General features: G+C 47.0%; 1 protein-coding gene across 1 annotated transcript in view; it reads left to right on the top strand.

Moving 5' to 3' along the window:
- Positions 1–224: 224 nt before the first annotated feature.
- LOC130018140 (NUT family member 2G-like) overlaps positions 225–20,789 on the top strand; it is a 122,571-nt gene continuing 102,006 nt past the window's right edge. The window contains exons 1-2 of the mRNA XM_056108947.1: positions 225–320; positions 1,352–1,399. Coding sequence (XP_055964922.1) covers positions 225–320; positions 1,352–1,399 — 144 coding nt within the window. The remainder of the gene's footprint in view (positions 321–1,351; positions 1,400–20,789) is intronic.

Genomic DNA, 20,789 nt, shown 5'->3' with positions numbered 1-20,789 from the left:
CATCCCACAGGTATCAGTCCCCATTTCTGTGCTCAGTGCTGTGTGTCTAAGGGCAATGGACACGGGGTCCCCTCACGTCCCTCTCCCCTTATTCCTCCTCAGCCTGTGTCCCTAAGAAATCCAGACCCCAGGCTCAGGCAGCCTGCCCCAAGACGCACAAACCACAGCGGGCCCCCAAAAGCAAGGCCCCCAAGGAGATCCCCCCTGAGACCGTGCAGGAGAACATGGATATCATGGACGAGAAGCTAACGGCCCCCGATACAGTCTGCGGGGCGCCCCTTGGCCGAAGGGCAGCGGGCAGGAAGGAGCAGCAGGAGGAGGCCGGGACATGCCCTGAGACGGGGCTCCTGAGCTATGTGTACGATCTGTGCTCCCAGGAGGTCTTTGTCACCAAGGTGGGTTTTGGGGACTGCTGTAGGGTGGGGAGGGCGCAGGGTTGCTTCTGTCCAGGGCTTGGTAGTGACATATTTCTACTTGTGTTTGTGTGTATGTGTGCACATGTGTCTCCCTGTGTACAAACATTGGCCCTAGTTTGTGAATTTCTGGGTTTGGTCGATGTGTGAACATCTCTGTGTGTCTCCATCTGTGTGTACTGTGTGGGCTCTGCGCAGAAACGTGTGGATACATGTACATGTGCCTAGAGGTGGAAGAGTGTGTGTCTTTGTGTCATGTGTGTACATGACAGAGACTATGTGAAACCGTCCAAGACTCTGCACTGTGCTGAGAACGGGTGTGTTTGCATCTTAATTCCTTCCTAGTCCATATGAGAACCCTCACACCCGCTTTCCCCTCCCAGGTCGAGGCAGTCATTCACCCCAGCTTCCTGGCGCACCTGCTCTCCCCAGAATCCCAGCTGGATCTCCTGGACCTGGCTGAGGAGCTCGAGGAGGAGGAAGGACTCACCCCCACACAGGTGAGGCACATAGGTCTCTGGGGTCCATGCAGGACCCAGGGGAATAATGTGAGGGTTTCCTGGAAGGCAATGGGTAGCGGCCCACGGCAAACAGGAGGCATTTTGCATGTGATTGCTGGAAAAGAGTCCCTGCAGGGGACACAGGGGACAGGTCCCAGGGCACTCAGAGCAGCAGGTGGGTCATGAGTCAGTGAGGGGCGCCCAGCACTGGGGCCTAGTCACTTGGTGCCCTCCCTGCCCAGGCCATGGCCAGAGGCCTCCCTTTGAGTCCTCAGGGAGGATGAGGACGTGAATATGGGGTGAGGGAAGAGTTGGCGGGGGTGAGGGCCCTTAGTGGCCCTTAGTAGAGATCTGGGTTTTCTACTCTGAGAGGAGTCGCGGTCACTCTCTGTCCCACCCTGCACCCCCACATGCCCACACTCTCCTTCCTCCCTTCAGATTGTGGAAAAACGTCTACGGACTGCGCTGGACAAGGAGGTCCAGAAGGCTTGTCCCCAACACCAGCTGACTCCAAAGGACTCAAGTCCATCTGAGAGTGCAGGAGGTCACTGCAACTCAACCCCTACCTGGGGCCATAATCCAGGGGCCAGCGCTGAATCCTGTCCCCCTGAGACTGACTTTGGACACGCCTCAAGGCCTGTGCAGGCTGAGGCCACTGGGATGGCACCTCGAGCCTCTGTCCTCTCTTTGGGGAGCCTGGAATCCCCATCCCTTCAGGCAGAACAGGCCCCCTGTCCCGGCCTCGCTGCCCCTACTCTGGACAGCAGTGTCTCCCTCATGCTGGGAGAGGCCCCTCCTGGCCAGGGGCCACATGGGGCAGCAGAGGGCTCCAGTGAGGAGGAGGAGGAGCTGCCCTGCCTGGCCTTCCTCCAGGCCTCTCAACACAGCCTTCTGCCCTGGGGCTTCCCCATGAGCCCTGGCTCAGACACTGGCCCCCGCTGCCCGAGGGCCTGGGGGGCTTCTCAGACCCAACCCACTCAAAGAAGGGCCTGCAATCCTGCTGCCCCTGCTACTGCCCCTTCCAGGAAGCATCCTCTGTGTGGGAGAGCAGGACTGGGCACTACTGAGAAGACCCCCTTCCCTGGGGAGCACCCCAGGGTGTCTGGGGACTCAGCCTTGACTGTGGAGCTGGTGGGCCCTTCCCTGCCCCCAAAGAGAAGGTTCCAGCCTGCTGTAGCCCAGAGGATTACAGTACAAGATGGGTACAGCATCCAGTAGGACACCGGGGGACTCCCTCCCGAGCCTGGCTGCCCCTAGCAGCCTTGTCTTCCACCTGATCTTCATCCAGCTAGGACTTCTCTGTATTGTTTGGCGGGCCCAGTGGCGGGGTTGTGCTGGAGCAGCCCCTTTGTGTCATTGTGTAAATAGTTAATAAATTTCATTTCATTGAAAACACTCTTGGTATCTCCTGTCTCTCATGCTCCTTGGACAATCCTGAGATGAAAACAGGTAAGGGCGTTAGAGGGGTTGGGTCCTGTGAGACATTGTGCTCCCTGGAGCAGGGAGGAGTCCTCCCCACCCTTAGGGAGATGTGCTCAGTTTCACCAGACCCACCCAATTCTGTGGACATACGCGAGGCTCAAGTTTGCTGCCTTTTCCTTGGAATTCATCAAAAAGCACATCAAAGATTGAGGGCATCCCGCTGGGAAAAATCACAGCATGGGAGAGAGCAACACAAAGGAGCTCTCACAGATGTGGGAGACAGACTGTTTCTATTTCTTCCCTGAGTCCGTGGGTCACACCCAACAGTGACTGCTCTACAGAGCTCCTTGTTCTAGGACTCACTCCTGGTATAGCTCAGGGGACAACGTGGTGCTAGACATCAGTAGAACGAGGGCTGTACACATGCAACACAAGCACCTTAATGTGTATACAATTTTCCCAATTCTCAACATTCAATTTGATTTGTTTTAGTGTCACACAAAATGGTTGCTGGAGCTTACTCTGGCTCTGCCCAGGAAGTAATCCTTTCTGGGCTCAGGGGACCACATGGAGTGCCAGGAATCAAATCCAGGTTGCCCATTTTCAAATCAACTGCCCCATCAGCTGTACTACTTATTCAGTTCCAAAATACCTTTTAAAACAATTTCACCACACTTTAAAATAGAGCTTGTTTCCTCAGAAGGTGTCCATAACCTCCTCCACTCAGCCATCACCCTTTCTCTTCCCATTGATCTTTGAGTCTTGAACCACATATTCCTTTCTTCCTCTAGATTCCCACACTCTGGCCATCTAGCTTTCTGTGGCCTCTTTCACTGAGAACAGCTTTTCCTGGTCCACCTACATCAGCACATGTCCACAGTTCAAACGTCAACTACAGAATCATATTCCATGTGCAGTAGGGCTACATCTGGCAATTCCTTCAATGGTTGATGAACAGTGAACTTCTTTCTACTCCCTTGTACTAGCTAACAGCAGGTACACAGATTTTAAGTGAGGTTCTCAAATAATTTTATTGAGAACGCAAGCCTGGGAAAAACCCTCTCACTGCTGGCAAAGAACACCAAATTTGGGATTGTGGAGTAGAGGTTTTATGCACTGTGTAATGCAAACCAAGCACGAAGGTTCTGATAACTGTATTAGGGATGCAACGATTTGTGTTATCCAGAGAACATGTGTCCTCTCTTGGTGTTTTCTTTGCACTAAGACAAACAACAAGGCCCTTAAACTTTCCTTGTCTGTCCCATCTCGACTTCTGGAACTGAGCATGGTGTCCTGAACCTGCAGTTTTCTTTATCCCTGATAGTTCAGGATCTATATTGCCTTTGGTGCTCTGTTACTTTCTGCCTATTTGGAGACAGTTCAAAATCACAGGTAGTTCCTGTCAGGAATGGGTTTTTTTTGTTACGCAAAATAATTTTTTAAATTTTATTTTCATAAAGTTATTCACAATAATGGACTACATTCAATATTTCAATCCCACCAACATTAAAACATCTCAACACCATTATTTCTAAGCTTACCACCACCACCACTCAAGCCTGCCTAAGAGACAGATACTTTATTTTGTATAGCTTATTATGAATAGCATGAGAAATCACATGGCCAAAAAAGTGGCTGCACGCCCTGGAATTCTACAATTTTAAATAATTAGTGTCCGAAGAAATCTCTGCAGCTAGCTGCTCGATTCTGAGATTCATTTTGGAGTCTCTGGATCATGGCCATTACTGAGCTTAAATGGCACAAGGAGGAAGGCAGTTCATGAGCGTGACATTGAGGCGAGGAGATGGGAAGGAGCAGCTGTATCTGATCCCTTGAGGACTAGAGTTAGCAGTCACTGGTCTAACATACCTGGGTTTTCCATTGCGCTCTGGATTCGTAAGGGGCAGGTAGAGGGACAGCACCTGCCCCTGTCTGAGGCACCCCGGTGAAATCGGCCTGCTGCAAGATCAGGAGACATCTCTTTAGCAAGCGTCCTGGTTCTGAGATTCATTTATTGTTGTGAATGATTTCGGTAACCTTGAGGCTCCTCCACAGCACCAGTAGCTTCTGATGTGAAATGGCTCAACATGCCTGATCATGCATTTGGTCCCTAGAAGCAAGAACAGTTCCTGGGAACCACACCAGTTTTGTTCTTTAAAACTCTTTAAAACTCTTAAAACTTTAAAACTCTTTAAAGCTCTCTAAAACTGTGATCAGTGTGGTAGAAATGAGGTATATCCAGACTCTATGGCACAAATGAAACAAGGCAGTCAGACCTTTCTACTGCTCCTGCATGCTCCTTTATGGGCACACAAAGTCCAGCATCCAGACTTCAGAGCAGATCAGCTGCCCTGCAGGGGACCCAGATACAGCAGCGGGGCCTGTGCTCATTCCCATAGACTAGCCCATAACCTCCAGGTTGTTCCTGTTGGCGAGCTCCTTGCCACCTAGCCCAACCCCAGCAACCGCTGGGAGTTTAAACAACACTGACGTGTCTGGAGAAAGCTCTGCTCTCCACTGGGGAGCACTGAGGAAGCCCTGCAGTCACAGTCAGGGAGCTGAGGGGTCCCTGGGCTCTTCCTCCTCCATGGAGCAGACCCTAGAGGGGCAGCCGGGTTGTGGAGCTGGGTTGGATGGAGGAGACTCTGAGGTGGTGGTGCTGATAAAGGACCTGAAAAGTTGGATCAAGCATCTGGAAAGCCCTGGGGACCTGGCTTTTACCTGTTAGAGCAGGGATAGCAGCTTGCTGAGACCAGCTCTTCATTCCTTTGAAGAGGGCGGGGAGTGAGGGTGGAAACGGGTCTATCTGGGGCTTGGGAGGTATTAACACAGTCTGCTCCCAAGAAAATGCACATCTCAAAATCCCTGGAGAGGGGACCATGTTTTATGTGACCAGGATAAAGATTGAGGGGTGCATTTTCATGGGATAGGTGGAAAACAATGGTCTCATGATCAGGCCTTGAGGATCCTGGAGCCCCAGAAGAGTCTCGCTGTTTGTGTCAAGTTCTTGGGATTGGGTTGTGTCAGACTAAAGCCATCCCAGAGCACATGCAGGTACACCTGTGACCGTGCCTGGAAAACACTTGCAGGTGTTCCTTGCATTGATGGTGCTTCAGCAGGCTTTGGTGCCCTCTTTGCCCAGGTCCTGTGCTCTCTGTATGTGTTGTCTCCAAAACAGGCCACCTGGGATAGGCTCCGGAAAAGGCAGCAGCCTCTGCAGTGGCCTAAGGGCCATGTTCCACACCCCACAGTTGGAACAGCTCTGGTGAGAGTCCAAACTGCACATCCAGGTGTGGGCTAGGTAAGGGCTCAGGCACTGGATCATGGAAGGGAAAACAAAACCCGCACCAGAGCTAGGTGAGAAGAGTTTCTGCAAACCTGTGTAGGCAGGTTCAAGCTGTGCAGGGGCTAGGGACTTACATGAGTAGATGGTCCTCAACTCTGGGCCAGAGGAGAAGTCCTTGCGAACCCTTACTTGATGGGGCTGGATCAAACCCAGGTTCTAGTAGAAACTTGGTATGTGTATGACTCTAGTTATGGCCAGCCAGATGGAGGCCAGTGTTAATCCAGCCTTCTACAGAGGGGACTTGGTGTGGTCCCAAGAGGAGGTAATGTGTGCCCTCTGGCAGGACATGCACTCTTGGCCTCCCTGCGAGTTGCAAGGCTGGGCTCTGCTGAGGGACCTGTGACTCAATGCTGCCCAGGAGACACAGGGCCTGGATACATGCCACCCGGTGGCTGCCTGCCAGGCTGCTGCATGCTGGCTCCAGAGCTCTATGGGTGGCAAATCGGGCTTGGTTTGACCCCTACACCCTGGAGAAGGAAGCAGTGCTATGGGCCTCAAAGGTGTTTCCAGCGATCAGACCCATTGACAGGGACAGCTCAAACAAAAAAACACAAACGGGACTTCATAAAATTAAAAAGCTTCTGCCTAGATAACAACAATGGTCTACAATGAAAGGACACCAGACTGAACTGGAGATAATGTTCATGTGCAACACATCAGGTAAATATGAATATCCAAGATCTAGAAAGTACTCAAGAGGACTCACCCCCCTCCCCCAATTCACAAACCCTATTTAAAAATAGTGAGAGGAAAGAAATAGATGCATCTTTAAAGTCGACTGATGGCCATGAAATAAGACATGAAAAAGGGTTCATTATCACGTGTTGCTGGTCTTCACTGGGCTGGAGCAATAGCACAAGAGGTAGGGTGTTTGCCTTGTACGTGGCTCACTTGGGTTTGATTCCTCTGTCCCTCTCAGAGAGCCCAGCAAGCTATTGAGAGTATCCCGCCATCTTGGCAGAGCCTGGCACTCTACCGTGGCATATTCGATATGCCAAAAACAGTACTAACAAGTCTCACAATGTACACATTACTGTTGCCCACTCAAGCAAATTGATGAACAACGGGAGGACAGTTTTACAGTGCTATCACTTACTCTCAGTGAAATCCAAATCAAGATGATAATAAAGTATCATATCACACAAAGGAGAATGACATCTGTCAGGGAAAAAAAAGTGGGCACAATCTGTGGTGTTGTTGGGATGTGGTGGAAAAGGAATCCTTACCTGCTGTTGTTGGGAATGTTGTCTGGCTTAGCTCCTGTGGAAAACAGTTTGGAGGTTTCCCAGAAAAGTAAGAACAGAGCTGCCATATGATCCAGCAATGCTGCATTTTGATATTACCCCCAAGACACAAAAACATTCATTCAAACGAACAAATGCACACCATTATTCATTGCAATACTCAACACTATAGCTAGACATGGAACCAACTTAGGTATCTAACATCGGATAAACAATTCATGAGAGTATGATATGCAAACACAGTGCAGCTATAACGGAAGGTGACGTCATACAGTTTGCCACAAGCTGAATGGAACTGAGTGAGTCAGAAGGAGGACAAATGCCACAGACAAATGTCACTTGTCTGTGGTATATAGAAGAACAGGGTAAGGAATGCAAGGTAACAAATGGGATACCTATATGACCCTTGACCCCTGACTACAGAAGTAAGGAATAAAGGGAAGGAAAAACTGAAGGGAGTGAGAAGAAAACGATGGAGGGTAACTGGGGTAGGGAGCATGCACAGTAGTATAGAGGGGATAGTTTTATCTGTATATTATGTCTGAATAATACAGCTAACAATAGTCTAAGAATAAGACTCAAACTACATCAGCCAAATAAAAAAAAATGTGCTCGTCCAGGGGGTATGGTGCTGCCATGAGTCAACCTGCATCTGCGGGGAGAGTGCATCAACAGCCAGACTTTCTCAGTGTCTGGATGGGCTACCTGCCTCCACCCCCCTGTACTTGTGGAAGCCTCAGCAGTTACATCCACACCGCAAAGCTGCCACACAGTTAAAAAGCCTTACCGAGCCTTACCGAGTCAATAAAAATACTGAATTCTCTGAACAAACTCCATGCCCTCTTAGCACCTGTATTGTAAACCATTATGCACAAAAGGAAAAGGAGAGAGAGAATAAGAAGAAAAGTGCCTCCCATAGAGGGAGGCTAGGGATGAGGGATGGGGCGTTGGGGGATGGTGGGAAGGAAACAGGGGACACTGGTGGTGGCAAATGTACACTGGTAGAGAATAGTCATGTGCTGGATCATGATATGACTAAAACCCAACTATGAAGAGTTTTGTATTCGTACATCTCATGGACATTCAATGAAAAAAATTTTAAAAAGTAATGTGGAGTTCATGCCAATTCAATGAGCTTAATCAATGGCTGAATAAATAGCAGTACTCCTACATTAAATATAATGGTAATAACAAAATATACCTGTCAAGGAGACAGGCTGGGGGGTGGGAGGAAGCTTTGGGAAACTGGTGAAGAGAGGTCAACACAAGGGGTGAGATTGTATTGGAACATTGTATACCTCAAAGTCAGCTATGAATAACTATGTAAGTAACAACTCCTTAATGCTTAACAAACTTTTTCTGCATTTAAAAAGGAAAGAATAACTGTAGCATTGAGAGGATCAAAGAACAAATATGATTTCATCATCATGGGATATGAGCAGCTTCCGCCAAACATCACCCTTAAAGTAGTGCCAGAAGGGTCCATCATTCTATCACCATAGTCAGTGGTTCATCATCTGAGGATGCCTGAGGACCACATACCTGTTTTTCTGAAGGGGAGGAGGGAGAGGCACATGGAGTTGATGGAGCCCCGTGAGTGGAGCCATAGCTGTCAGCTGACCTGACTGGAGAGGTAGAGCTTCACCCCCCACCCCTAGCAAACTCCACAGAGAAAGGCTAGGTTTGTGCCAACTAGCAAGACTGGACATTGTACACAGCCCCTTGGCTCTGGACACTTTGCTGTGACAGGTGTGTTCTTTCCCCCACTGCCCTTCCCTCTTCCCTGGGGATTCAGAGTCTTAGGTCAGAGGGAAACCCAGATGCTGTCCACCAACACCATAGACATGGGCTGAGATTGGAAGAACTGCGAACTCTGTGCTCAGGTTTGCCTTCCCTACCCAGGGCTGTGGGTGGCTAAGGGAAGCTGTCTCTGGCCTGCCTTTCCCCTCTTCCAAAAAGGACCCCAAAGAAACTCAGAAGTAACGGCACAGCATCACCTGCTTGTATTGGAAGAAGAGGCGATTGAGAAATCACAAGCTTGCAGGCTTCAAAAGAATGAACCTGTGAGGAAGCACTCACATTCTTCTCAGTGCATGTGGAACGATGTCCAGTTCAAATCAATCACAGACCTCTACAAAAGTATCAAAAATATTTAAATGAAATTAAGCATCTTTTCCCACTACAAAGTGACGAAGGAAAAAAAATAAATCCAAAGCAAACAGTAAGAATCACACTATACAGACGCAGAACAAGATTCTTCTGAAAAACTTTTAAAACAGTGAGGAAATAAATAAGATATATGAATATTAACAAGAGACACTGCAAAAAACACTAAGGTATGAGGCAAAGAAAGTGATGGGAATGAAGGAAGATCAAAGAAATACAGGCCTACCTTTCAAAAAAGAGAGGAATAAGTAAGAAAGTCTCAAAAAATCAATTTGAGCTCACATGTGAACACTATGGAGATGGATAGATCAAAAAATTAGCAGAAGGAAATGATAAAAACCTGATCATAAATAAACAAAAATTTAAATGACATAAGAGCCCATATTATTTGAATCTCCTTCCTACAGAGCCTGGTGGATGTGATGGCAGAAAGAAATTATTATCTCATGCATGCTTCTTTTTCTAGAAACTCATAAATGACAAAGTAAGGGCCTTTGATTGTAGATTTCTGAGATATTCTCTCTTTATTTTTTTAATTTTTTTTCTTGTCCCTTTTTGTTTTTGGAACATACCTAAAGGTGCTCAGGGCCTACTCTGGGTTCAGAAGTCATTCCTGGCATTGCTCAGAGGACCATCAATGTTTACTGCATCAAAGCAGGATTTAGTCAGATGCAAGTGAGTGCCTTTACCCCAGTACCTAGCTCTGGCCTTTCTTTCCTTTTTTTACTTCTTTTCTTTTGGGGTCATACCCAGCGATGCACAGGGTTTACTCCTGGTTTATACACTGAGGAATTACTCCTAGTGGTGCTCAGGGAACCATATGGGATGCTGGGAATAGAACCCGGGTCAGCCAGGTGTAATGCAAATGCCCTTGCCACTGTACTATTGCTCCAGCCCCACTTCTTTGCATTTTAACATAGGTTTCGGCACAGAAGATGAAAGACAGGGTCTTCAGCTGCCTCTGATCTCACCTGTAGATTCGTCTGACAGAAGAGACATTTCACAGCAGAAGGAAATGTGAATTTCATTTTCTTGTGTCTTGTTCACTAGTGTGATAATGGGTCTCAGGGATCTGAGAGCTCAGATGGACACAGGGAGGACATGAAGTAAAGAACTGAAACATCACTGACCACTCACGACAAGGAAGAAGCTTTGCGACAGAAAATCAAGAACAAATTGGAAAACTCTCCAAATCAGCATATATATTATTGTAGATTTCAAAAGGGGAGGAAAAAATTACTACAGTAAGCCAAGAAAAGCAGGAGAAAGAATCTAATTTCCAGACTTAGCAATTCATAAGAAATTTCCACCAATCCCAGACACATAAAGAGAAATACAAAATTGGTTTTGACAAAGGTGCAAACGTAAAATTCTTAGCTATGATAGAAAACACAAAATTAATCAGCTTAAAAATGAATAAACTGAACTTCATCAACATTTAAAACTCATATTTGGAGTAAGATGGTTTTCATGGCAAGTGGTCACCACGCTACAGTTTTCCAACTTTACAACTTCGTCTTATTGAGAATGATATTATCCAAACGGGACTATACATGCTATGAAAATGAAATGTTATAGAAATGACTACTCACTAAATGACTAAGCAAAATCCACTTGACATGCAGTTATAGAATCAATGTTTCTTATCTTGGATTTTAGCATTTGGTACAATGGATTCTACTATTTTCCCTGATGATTCACTCCCTGAGGATCTTTCAGATTATTTCCAATGAAAGTCATTACTGAAAAATTCCAAATTATACTGAAAATTTTGGAATTGTCCCTTCTAATGGGTGAATTTCATGACATGAATTATATCTCTGTAACAAGCTAAGAAGCGTATCCCTTATCTAGTGGTGTGGCTTGCCCTTCCTGGGTTTAAGCATGCGCCATACAATCCTGCCTTCCTGAGTCCCTCCTCTCTGCTGGCTCCTTGGGTCTCCCGTTCTGCTCCAACATTCTCATCTAAGGACGAATTCACTCCCCCAGCTCCAGCTGCGCCATCGGCCCTTACTAAACTCTGATGTAGACCTCTCCAGCCCAAATCTCTTCCAAAAGCCAAGTGGAGTTCCTAGTCCCTCTCTTGAGGGAGTAGAAGCACTCAGATCCTCTGTGGACCCTGCTCCAACTCTCCAAGGCCTGAGCAGGTCAGAGTGCAGCTAAGGTAGGGTGTGAGAGCTGGGGTCAGAGGGGGTTAGGGTGGGGACAGGGAGGGGTCAGGACAGGGATAGCACAGGGGCAGGTCCAAAGTCAAGGAGGGCTCATGAGAGACCTGTGTCCAATGGGGAAGATGGGATTAGAGAGGTCATATTTTAGGGTTCAGAGGTCAGAGGGGTGCAGTCAGGGCTGAAGCCACTCTGGCCATGGGCATGGAAACTGGAAGCCCCTGCAGGAGTTCCAGCCCCTCAGCCCTCGGTTCAGCAGGTGCTTGGGGCACCCTGGTCTCAGGTGAGCAGATGGCCTGTGGGCGGGGAACAGCCGGGGTAGACTGGCCCATCAGTCTCCTCTTTTTTCCTCTCTGTGTTCCCCAGTCTTTGAGCGGGCAGCTGGCCACAGCGTCCACACGGTTGGGGCACCCGGCCCACCCTGTCCAGGTCACATGGCCCACTGCCCCTTGCGGAGACAGCGGGGAGGTGGAGGCAGGACACTAGTACAGCCCCGCACACAAAGCTAGTGTCTGGGCCAGGGGTGGGGGTGGGGGGGTGCTGCGGGCATGGGGTCTCCGGGATGCAGCTGTGACCATCTGTGGCCACCACATCCCTTCCTCGCATTCCACGGGGCTTGCTCACTGTGTGCTCTGCTGTCCATGTTCCTGCTGCCCAGGCTTCAGACAGGAATATCAGACAACAAGCTACCCTGTCACTCTGGAACTGGTTGACCGCTGCTTCTGCTTTCCCACTGAGAAGTGGTCAAGGCTCTACCAGAGAGGAAACGGGGACGTCCTGTTTACCACATGGCATCGGGCTGGTCATCACAGTATGCAGGAAGCCCAGGGGGTATGGATGATCTCTGGTGGCCACGAGGCCTTGGAAGGCCAGTGGCCATGGCAGGGCAGCCTGCAGTACCAGAGCATTCATCCCTGTCGAGCTGTGCTCATTCATTCCCACTGGGTGTTCTCTACCACCCACTGCTTTACAAAGTGAGTTGTTTCTCAGGTCCTAGCAGCCGGGCTTGCAGGGGGAGAGGGTTAAAAGTTTAGAGCCCCTGCATCCTCAAGACTGTGTGCTGGGACAATCTGTGTCCTTCTAGTCCAAGTTTTTTTGCCTGTGACCTGTCCTCTCCTGTATTGTCCTCTCTCCTCACCTGATTATGCTCATCTTCTATCCTCATCCCTGTGCCTTTCCCTGACACAGGTCTGCCCCCTGAGATGGCAGTGTTCATTCTGCCTCCCAGGAGCAATGTCAGCTGGCTCTGTGTCACCTCACACCACGGCTTCTCTCAATGTCCCTGAAATCCTGGTTGTCAGAGGGAGGCTGGAACCTGGGATGCAGTGGCAGATGCTGTTGTTCTGTAGGTCTCTGGCCTGGGGTCTCTGCTCACATGTCTATTGGTCAGCTGCATGGACACTAGATATGGAGTACCTGACCTTGAAGAAGAACAGAGCTGATCTCTGTACTGGGTTCGGTTGGGTGTTCCCAGTGGTTTGGGAGTGGCAGTAACCAGGAGTTGGATCTTTGGTACATACAGAGGACCACAAGCATCTGCTTTTTGCTGTGTCCCACTGGAGTCCCACTGTGCATTAGGTTGGCTTGACCCACCTCACTGTGTCTCCATTTAGTCAGAGCAGAAGTTCCCCCTGTGGGTCAGAAGGGCTGACACCATTGGAGTGGAGAACTCAGATGGGCAGGCTCCAGTGTGCATGAATCAATTTGTGGATGCGAGAGTTTGGTTACCGGCTGTGTGGGGAGGAATTTCCAGGTGAGTGAGTGGAAAGGTGGAATGTTTCGTCCCTCATGGTCAGAACACAGGACATCCTGCACGCATGGTCTCCTTTGACCAATGATTTTGTGCAGTTTCACAACAGGTGAGTACCAAGGAGTGAGAAAAAGGAGTGGTTCAAGAGCAGTTTGGTCATAAGGAGGGTCAAGAGGCAAGATGGAGCCAGGGTGCTCTGCATGTGTCCAAGGTAGGTCAGGATTGTCCAGGCCCATGGGACCTGAAGCCCTCCGTGATCCTTTCCAATAGTGGGTGTGTGCTGAGTTGTGATTAAACCGCCCTGATTGCGAGAGAGAAGTTCTGACAGAAAGGGAGGGTTCTGTGCGGTGGTGCAGACAAGGCAGTGCTGGAGGTCAGATGATGGTGGAGAGGCACAAGCTGCCATCTGCAGAAGATGATGACTGTCACCTTCCCTCCTGCAGGAAGTCTCAGGCCCCTGAGGATTACTGGGTGTGTTGGGGAAGTACCCAGCTCTACCAGGACACCCAGTAGGCCAGGAGGGTGGCTGTGAACTGCATTATCATCCATCCAGACTTTTAGAAGCTCCACCATTTTGCACCGGTGTTACAACTGCACCAACCTGTGAACTTCAGCTCCTATATCATCCCTGTATGCCTTCCAACCCCTGGCATGGAGCTGCTTCTTGGCACATCTTGTTTGATAAATGCCTATGGAAAGCTCTCTGAGGTCAGTGAGTGGTTATGGTGTGGGTGTGGATGGGAGACAGGGACTAGGATTCTAGCTCATCAAAATCTCTAGTTAATGTGGAGGCCTATGCACCTTGTGCCTCTGTGCCTTATTTCCTGAGAATTGGACTCTTCTCGTTCCTCTTGTGAAAAATGTGTCCTTCTGAAAGGTTCAAGTTACTCAGGTCGAAGACACTGAAATTCTGGGTCCTTTGCTTTTGGGAGTCAGGAATCTGGAAATCAAAGTTTCTCTGTCTTGGGTGTAAAATCTTAACTAATAAGTGAATTGATGTAGGGTTTCTCAAAAATGCTGTTTAGGTGACCTGAGAACTCCTCTCAGTGATGTACGGCCCACCTTCTCAGTTTGAGGATACAGTGTTGTTAGGTTCTGCAGTGACAGAGTTAACCAGGCCACCTCAGTGAAAACTGGGCGAAACCTCTAGGCCACATCTGGTTGTGCTCAAGGGCCTGTAGGGCTTTATCTTGATGCTCAAGGAACATGTCATGCCAGAGATATAACTAGCAACGATTTTGGGAGAAGCATGTATTTCACACATCTGTTCTCTTCTATCCCCTTGGTTCTAGTATTTCAATTTGATGTAGATCAGACATGACTTTATCAACTCAATTTGTCTGAGTATTCCTCTTTCTACTGTGAAATACCTTAATTTTTCCATGGCCATAGAAGGAACATGTAAAAGTAAGAAAAAAGCTCTTGGAGAACCTCGGGGAAGAACGATGATGACCTAAAATCATCTCAGTCCCATCACCTAAGTTTTGTTCTTCTCCTTACCTGTGTCTCCTATCTGCATCTTGGATTTGTCAGGTGAATGGAGTAATAGGGTGAATACAGGGCAAAACTTTGTGGAGGTTTTCAGTAAAATGAGGAGAAGTATAAAAATTTGCATAAACTTGAACTTGTTCAGAGAAGTGTGTTTATACATTAGTGAAATATTGATGCATAATGATTAGGGAAAAGGAAATATTGATTTATCTTTTCAATTTTTTATATTTATAAAGTTGTTCACAATAATTTATTACATTAAATATTTCAACACCAATCCCACCACCATGTACCTTCCCGCCACCATTATTTTGAATTATATCTTTAACTTTATATTTTTATATCTTTATATCTTTATGGGCTGAAGCAATAGCACAGCGGGTAGGGCGTTTGCCTTGCACACAGCCAATATGGCCGACCCGAGTTCGATTCCTCTGCCCCTCTCAGAGAGCCGGACAAGCTACCGAAAGTATCTTGCCCACATGGCAAAGCCTGGCAAGCTTCCTGTGATGTATTCGATATGCCAAACACAGTAACAAGTTTCACAATGAAGGCGTTACTGGGCCCGCTCGAGAAAATCGATGAACAACCGGAGCACCGTGGACCGTGATATCTTTATATTTATCTTTCTTTTTTTCTGTCTGTCTGTCTTTTTCTTTCTCGGTCTCACCCAGCAATGCTCAGGGGGTTGCTACTGGCTCAGCACTCAGGAATTATTTCTGGGGATGCTCAGGGGACCATATGGGATGCTGTGAATCAAACGTGGGTCGGCTGCATGCAAGACAAACACTTTACCTGCTGTGCTATTGCTCCAGCTCCCCAATTGCCTTTATTTCTAAAGTCATTATTTGGTACACTGCTTCTCTTCAAAAGTGCTACAGGCATTTCAGACAGATCATATCATCCGGAAATGGGGTACAAAAGCATTCCAGATTCTTGCCTGAATCAGTGGCAGGAACACTTCCTTCCTCGTAACCAGCCCCCAACTATACATGCACATGCACGCACACACACACAAACACACACACACACACAAACACACACACATGCTCGCAGACACACTCATACTCTCACTCAGTTATACAAGCTTATGCTGCGTTTGTCTTGAGGTCCAGGAGCATGCCACAGACTTATCATTAGTCAGCCTATAGAATTTCAGACAATCAGCTTCTGACTTTTATGGGCTTAGCTGTGACCAGGTGGCCTCACCTCCAGTGCTCCCATGCCAGCCCGCCATCACAAACATCCTTCTGCCCATTACTTCCTCTCCCCTTCTCCTTTCTCTCTAGAAACTTCTTTGTTTTCACTGGGTCTGCAAGGTAGAGTTGTCATTTCTTCGTTATTGCTTGCCTTAGGAAATCACTTTTACATTTGAGCAAAATCTGTTAATTGTCTTTGGATAACTAATTAGTAGTGGTAGTTTAGAATCATATGGAGTTTCTGTATTAATTTTTTAAGGACTGCATATCATTATCCCTAGCAACTACACTAATTTCATTCCCAGTACCAGAGCCCTTTTCTCCACATCCTTGCCAACAATCATTTCTTCTTGAACCACTTTCCCAACTATGAGCCATTTCCGTAGCTATAAGTAATTTTGAATTTTTAAATGTGTCTGTGCGCCATCTTTGAGGAAGTGTCTGTTTATGTCTTTTGAATAATTTTTACTGTATTTTTTTCTGTTTTTTGGTTATATGAGTTAATATATTCTGGGTATTAATCCTTCGTTAGGCATGATGATCAAAGAGCTTTTGCCTATTGCTCAGTTGCTTTTATTTGTTTGTTTGTTTATTTGTTTCCATTGTAGTTTCCTTTTCTTTATAAATGCGTTTAGTTTTATGTTGTCCCATTCTATTGGATAACATTGGGTGTCCTTGCTCTTCCCGCAGAGAGCTTAGGTTTTTTGAGCTGCTCCCACAACAGTGCCCCTGAGGCATACCCAATTCCATCAAGCACCAATAATCCTATATTACTTTTCTCTTTCCTTCATGCCATTTGCAAGGATTATTTAGCAATGTCCATTTTGTATAGACACAGAAAGACAGTTGATTGCTATGCTTCGTAACATGGAAGTTAATTGGCTCCAAAATAATATTTACTCCTGGTCATCCATATTTACTTGACTTAAGCCTCAGTTTCACTTGGTTCCTAGCTCTCCAAAAGCAGGATCCTGACGAAGGGACTGGATGGGCCCAGGGTAAGCTGAAAACTACCCTGGCATTGGAAAGAGACAGGCTAAGTGTATGAAGTATAATAAGTTAAGAGCATCATCAGGTAAAAGACTCTGTCATGAACCAAGAAGAAGTTACTGAATAAGGACCCTGCTGAGGTTAGGATCAACTAGCCTGGCCTGAGAACTGTGGTTTGGAATATATAGCAAGATGTCCCAGGAAGATCCAACCTTTAAGCTTAATATAGTTCTTACTGTGTTCATACAAAAATGACTAGAAATTTTATAAGAAGTTACTATGGTTGTTCAAATGGATTACTTACTAGCTGAGGAAAGGAGAAAGCAATATACCCTAAATGCAATCCCGCCCTTGTACAGCTCTCCTAGTAATCTGGAGTGCTCCTAGTTATCTGAAGTGCTGAACCCTCAGATGAGATTTTGTCCTCGAGTTAATCTCCTAGAACATCCCCTGAATGACTAGCTTTATCTCTGTTTGATGTTCTGATATTGTTCAACCCCTCCCATGTGTACCCCCATCCTTCATGATTTCTATATTACTATACTGTAAGGGGAAAGAAGGGTCTAGGAGGATGAAAAGGAATCCAAGGACGATGACTGGAAGTAGAGGACTTTTAGATCTATGAAGAGACTAGGATGACAGAACTATGATGACTGGGACTACGAGCAAAAGTACAACGATGGTTTTGCAGTAAGGAAAGAGATCAGACTACACTGGGGAGGAGAGAGAAATAAACTGGCTACTGACAAGTCTGGGGCCCAGTTCCCCTGTTCCCGCAATCCTTTGTACATCTCTTGCTGTCATCTAGCCTGAAAGGTGGCTCTCGGCCACCAAACACTTGAGTCCCACATGTGTGCCCACTCCTTTATTTGGAAACTCACACCATTCGTGTATTCTTGATTGCTTTTCCCTCCCCACTGGAGATGTGTCTGAATGTATTCCTAATGTTGAAATCCCAGAATATACCCCCTAACTTTTCTTCTGTGTGTTTTATGATTTTATAGACAACATTTCTCTGTATGTGTTTCTCTGTGTGTTTTGGCCATTTCTCAGAAATTTCAGGGAAATTTCTGACTCTGGGGGTGAGGGTTTCACTCCTTTAGCTTAAAGGGGACCTGCAGTGTTGGATAGTGACCTTTACTCCTGCATGCAGAACATATGCTCAGCACTTTGACCCAACAATCTCTCTGATCCAAGATCCTTATGTCCAGGCAATATCTCCAGACAGTTCTGCCTGCCCCATGCTCTATATGATTTAGTGTCCACACAACTTTATGAGGGTTTGCTGGAAGACTTCAATGCATCATGGTCTGAAAAGTTAGTGGATACAATTTCTATCTTCCTGATTCTATTGAGGTGTGTTTTGGGACCCAGCACATAGTCTATCTTGGAAAATGTTCCATGTGCACATTTGCCGAAAAGAATGTGTATTTACATTTTGGGGGATGGAAAGGCCTGTATACATCTATTAGCCCTCTCTCTTCCATTTCTTCCTTCAAAGCCTTTCTTCAAAGCCATTCTTCCTCCAAAGGCATTCTTCCATGTCTTCCTTCTGAGTGTTAATCTTGTTGATCTATCCAGAGGTGATAAGATGGTGTTGAATTCTCTAGCTACTATTGTTTTGCTACCAATATCCTCCTTAAAGTTCCCAAGAAGTTGTTTTAAGTGTTTTGGTGGTCCCTCATTGGATGCGTATATGTTTAGGAGCATGATTTCCTTCCTGCTGTACATATTCCTTGATTATTAAAAAAATGGCCTTTGTTGTCCCCTAAAATCTTTTTCAGCCTAAAATCTTTGTTGTTGGATATTAGTATGGCCACCCTGGATTCTTTGAGGGAGTTGTTTGCTTGAAGGATTGTTTTCTATCTTTTGACTTTGAGTCTGTGTTTGCTCTGGCTCTTCAGATACGTTTCCTGTAGGTAGCAGAATGTTTGGTTCAGTTTCTTAATTCATTTTGCCACTCTGTGTCTCTTAGTTGACATTGAGAAAGATTATTGTATGGGGTTTTGTGCCATCTTTCTGTAGAGGTCTTTTGTGCTTGTAGGGATTTGTCTTGTCTTACAGTAGCCCCTTTAGTCCTTCTTTTAAGATTGGTTTTGAGTTTACGAAGTTCCTGAGTTGTTGTTTATTCATGAAATAGTGCATTATTCCTTTGAGTATCATTTTCCTCCTTTCCTGAGGGGCTTGAATTTTGGTGTCAGAAAAATAAATTCTCCCTATAATTTCATCTCCCTACTGAATTTTCTTCACATTATTTTCTAGGTTTAGCTCTAAAATAATTCTTTTTATTTTACTTACCTTTTTATCTCTGAACTAAATATATTCTCCTGTATTTTTGTTGTCTAAAGGTATTAATGCGATGGCAGATGAGTGCTGGAAGCCAGGTGGAAGGGTAACAGGGAAGATGGTGGGTCTGTCATTGGATGGTGGAAAGGGAAGATATATTGGCTGATCGGGAATTTCTATGAGAATGATGGGAGAATGGATGGATAGATGGACAAAGGTGAATGGATAACCAAGGGATAGGAGGGTGTTTGAGTGAATGTACACGAGGAGAGAGAGGCCAACGGAAGGGTGACTGCTGATCTGGAAGGACGGGAGAAAACTGACTCATGGAGAATGAATGGATCTTGAAAGGGGAGTTGTGCTGGTGATTGCTTCTGCTCTGTGTGTTGCATGCATTGGTGGGGGAATTTGACATTTTTTGTGTTTAATAACAGGGCTGGGTGTTTATTTATGGGAGAGAGATGAACAAAGTAAGATAATTTAGGAGGCATAGGGAAACAGGAGGAGGCTTTTCTTGCTGGTGGGTAGGGGGCTGAGGCAGTGCTGAGGCTCAGCTGGGCTGAGAAATCTTGTTCTTTGGGAGTGCTAGAGAGTGGCAGAGTGAGGTGGGGGTAACTGAAATGCCAAAAGCCTCCTCTGTCCTTTGAGAGCCGGAGACTGGTAGTGAGTTGGAGGCTACAAGGACTCCTGCTGGGATTTTTAGGGAAAAGGATGATTGGCACATTCCCACTCTCCAAGATTAGCCCAGCTCTCAGGCACCAGGGAAGCTGTGACAGCTCACCTCAAAGTAGGTGACTAACATAGTGGAACTGTGTTATGATTTTTGGGTCACACCCAGCGATGAACAGGGGTTACTCCTGGCTCATGCACTCAGGAATCACTCCTGGCAGTGTTCAGGGGACCATATGGGATGTGGGAATCAAACCCGGATTGGCCACATGCCAGGCAAATGCCCTACCCGCTATACTATCGCTCCAGCCCCTGGAAATGCATTATGATGCCCCTGGAAGTGAAAGTCTGAAATCGAGGTGCAGCCTCTGGTTCCTTTGGATGGTGTATGGCACATGGTCGCCTTGGCTATTCCAGCTTCCAGATGCTGGACCCATTCCTGGCCAAGTACCCCTTCTGGCATACTCAGGGAACAAATCTGAGTCTTCCTCTGTCACCCCATCTGTTCTCTCACCTAAATCTCCTGCCTCCTTCAGCTGAAAGACGCTTACAGAGTGGAGTATCCTGAGTGGCAAGGAAAGAGAATCTGGGGGAGAGGAACTGGCTGGGGAGAGGGGACTGGAGCCATGGCTGGGGTGGGCAATGGACCCTCTGGTGCTGGTGTGGTGGAGGGACACTGTGTCCATGGACCGCTACCACTGTAGCAGTGGGCAGTGCTGAAAGGAGGTAAAGGGATACGCATGATACCCTTTCAGTAACAGTATTGCAAACCATCCTGCCTAAAAAGGAAATGAGAGGGGGTGGGGGGAGACAGGCAGACAGACAGACAGACATGTGCTCTGGTCCGGTGTGTAGGACACTGTGTCCATGGTCCCCTATCACTGTAGCAGTGGACAGTGAGCAGTGGGTAGTGGGTGCTCTGGTGCTGCTGTGTAGGACTCTGTGTCTATGGGCCCCTATCACTATAGCAGAGGGCAGTGGGCACTCTGGTGCTGGTGTGCTAGAGGGACACTTTGTCCATGGAACCCTATCGCAATAGCATTAGAAATCATGGTACCAAATATTTTAGAAATATAAAGAATTGCTCATGGCGCCCCCAGATCTCCTGAGCATCATATGGGTAGTCTCCCCAACCCCAAGAGAGGAAC

Source organism: Sorex fumeus, unplaced genomic scaffold, assembly GCF_029834395.1.
Source record: "Sorex fumeus unplaced genomic scaffold, SorFum_2.1 ptg000239l, whole genome shotgun sequence".
NCBI lineage: Eukaryota > Metazoa > Chordata > Mammalia > Eulipotyphla > Soricidae > Sorex > Sorex fumeus.
Note: the sequence above shows the minus strand (reverse complement) of the source record. Positions and strands in the feature narration are given on the sequence as shown.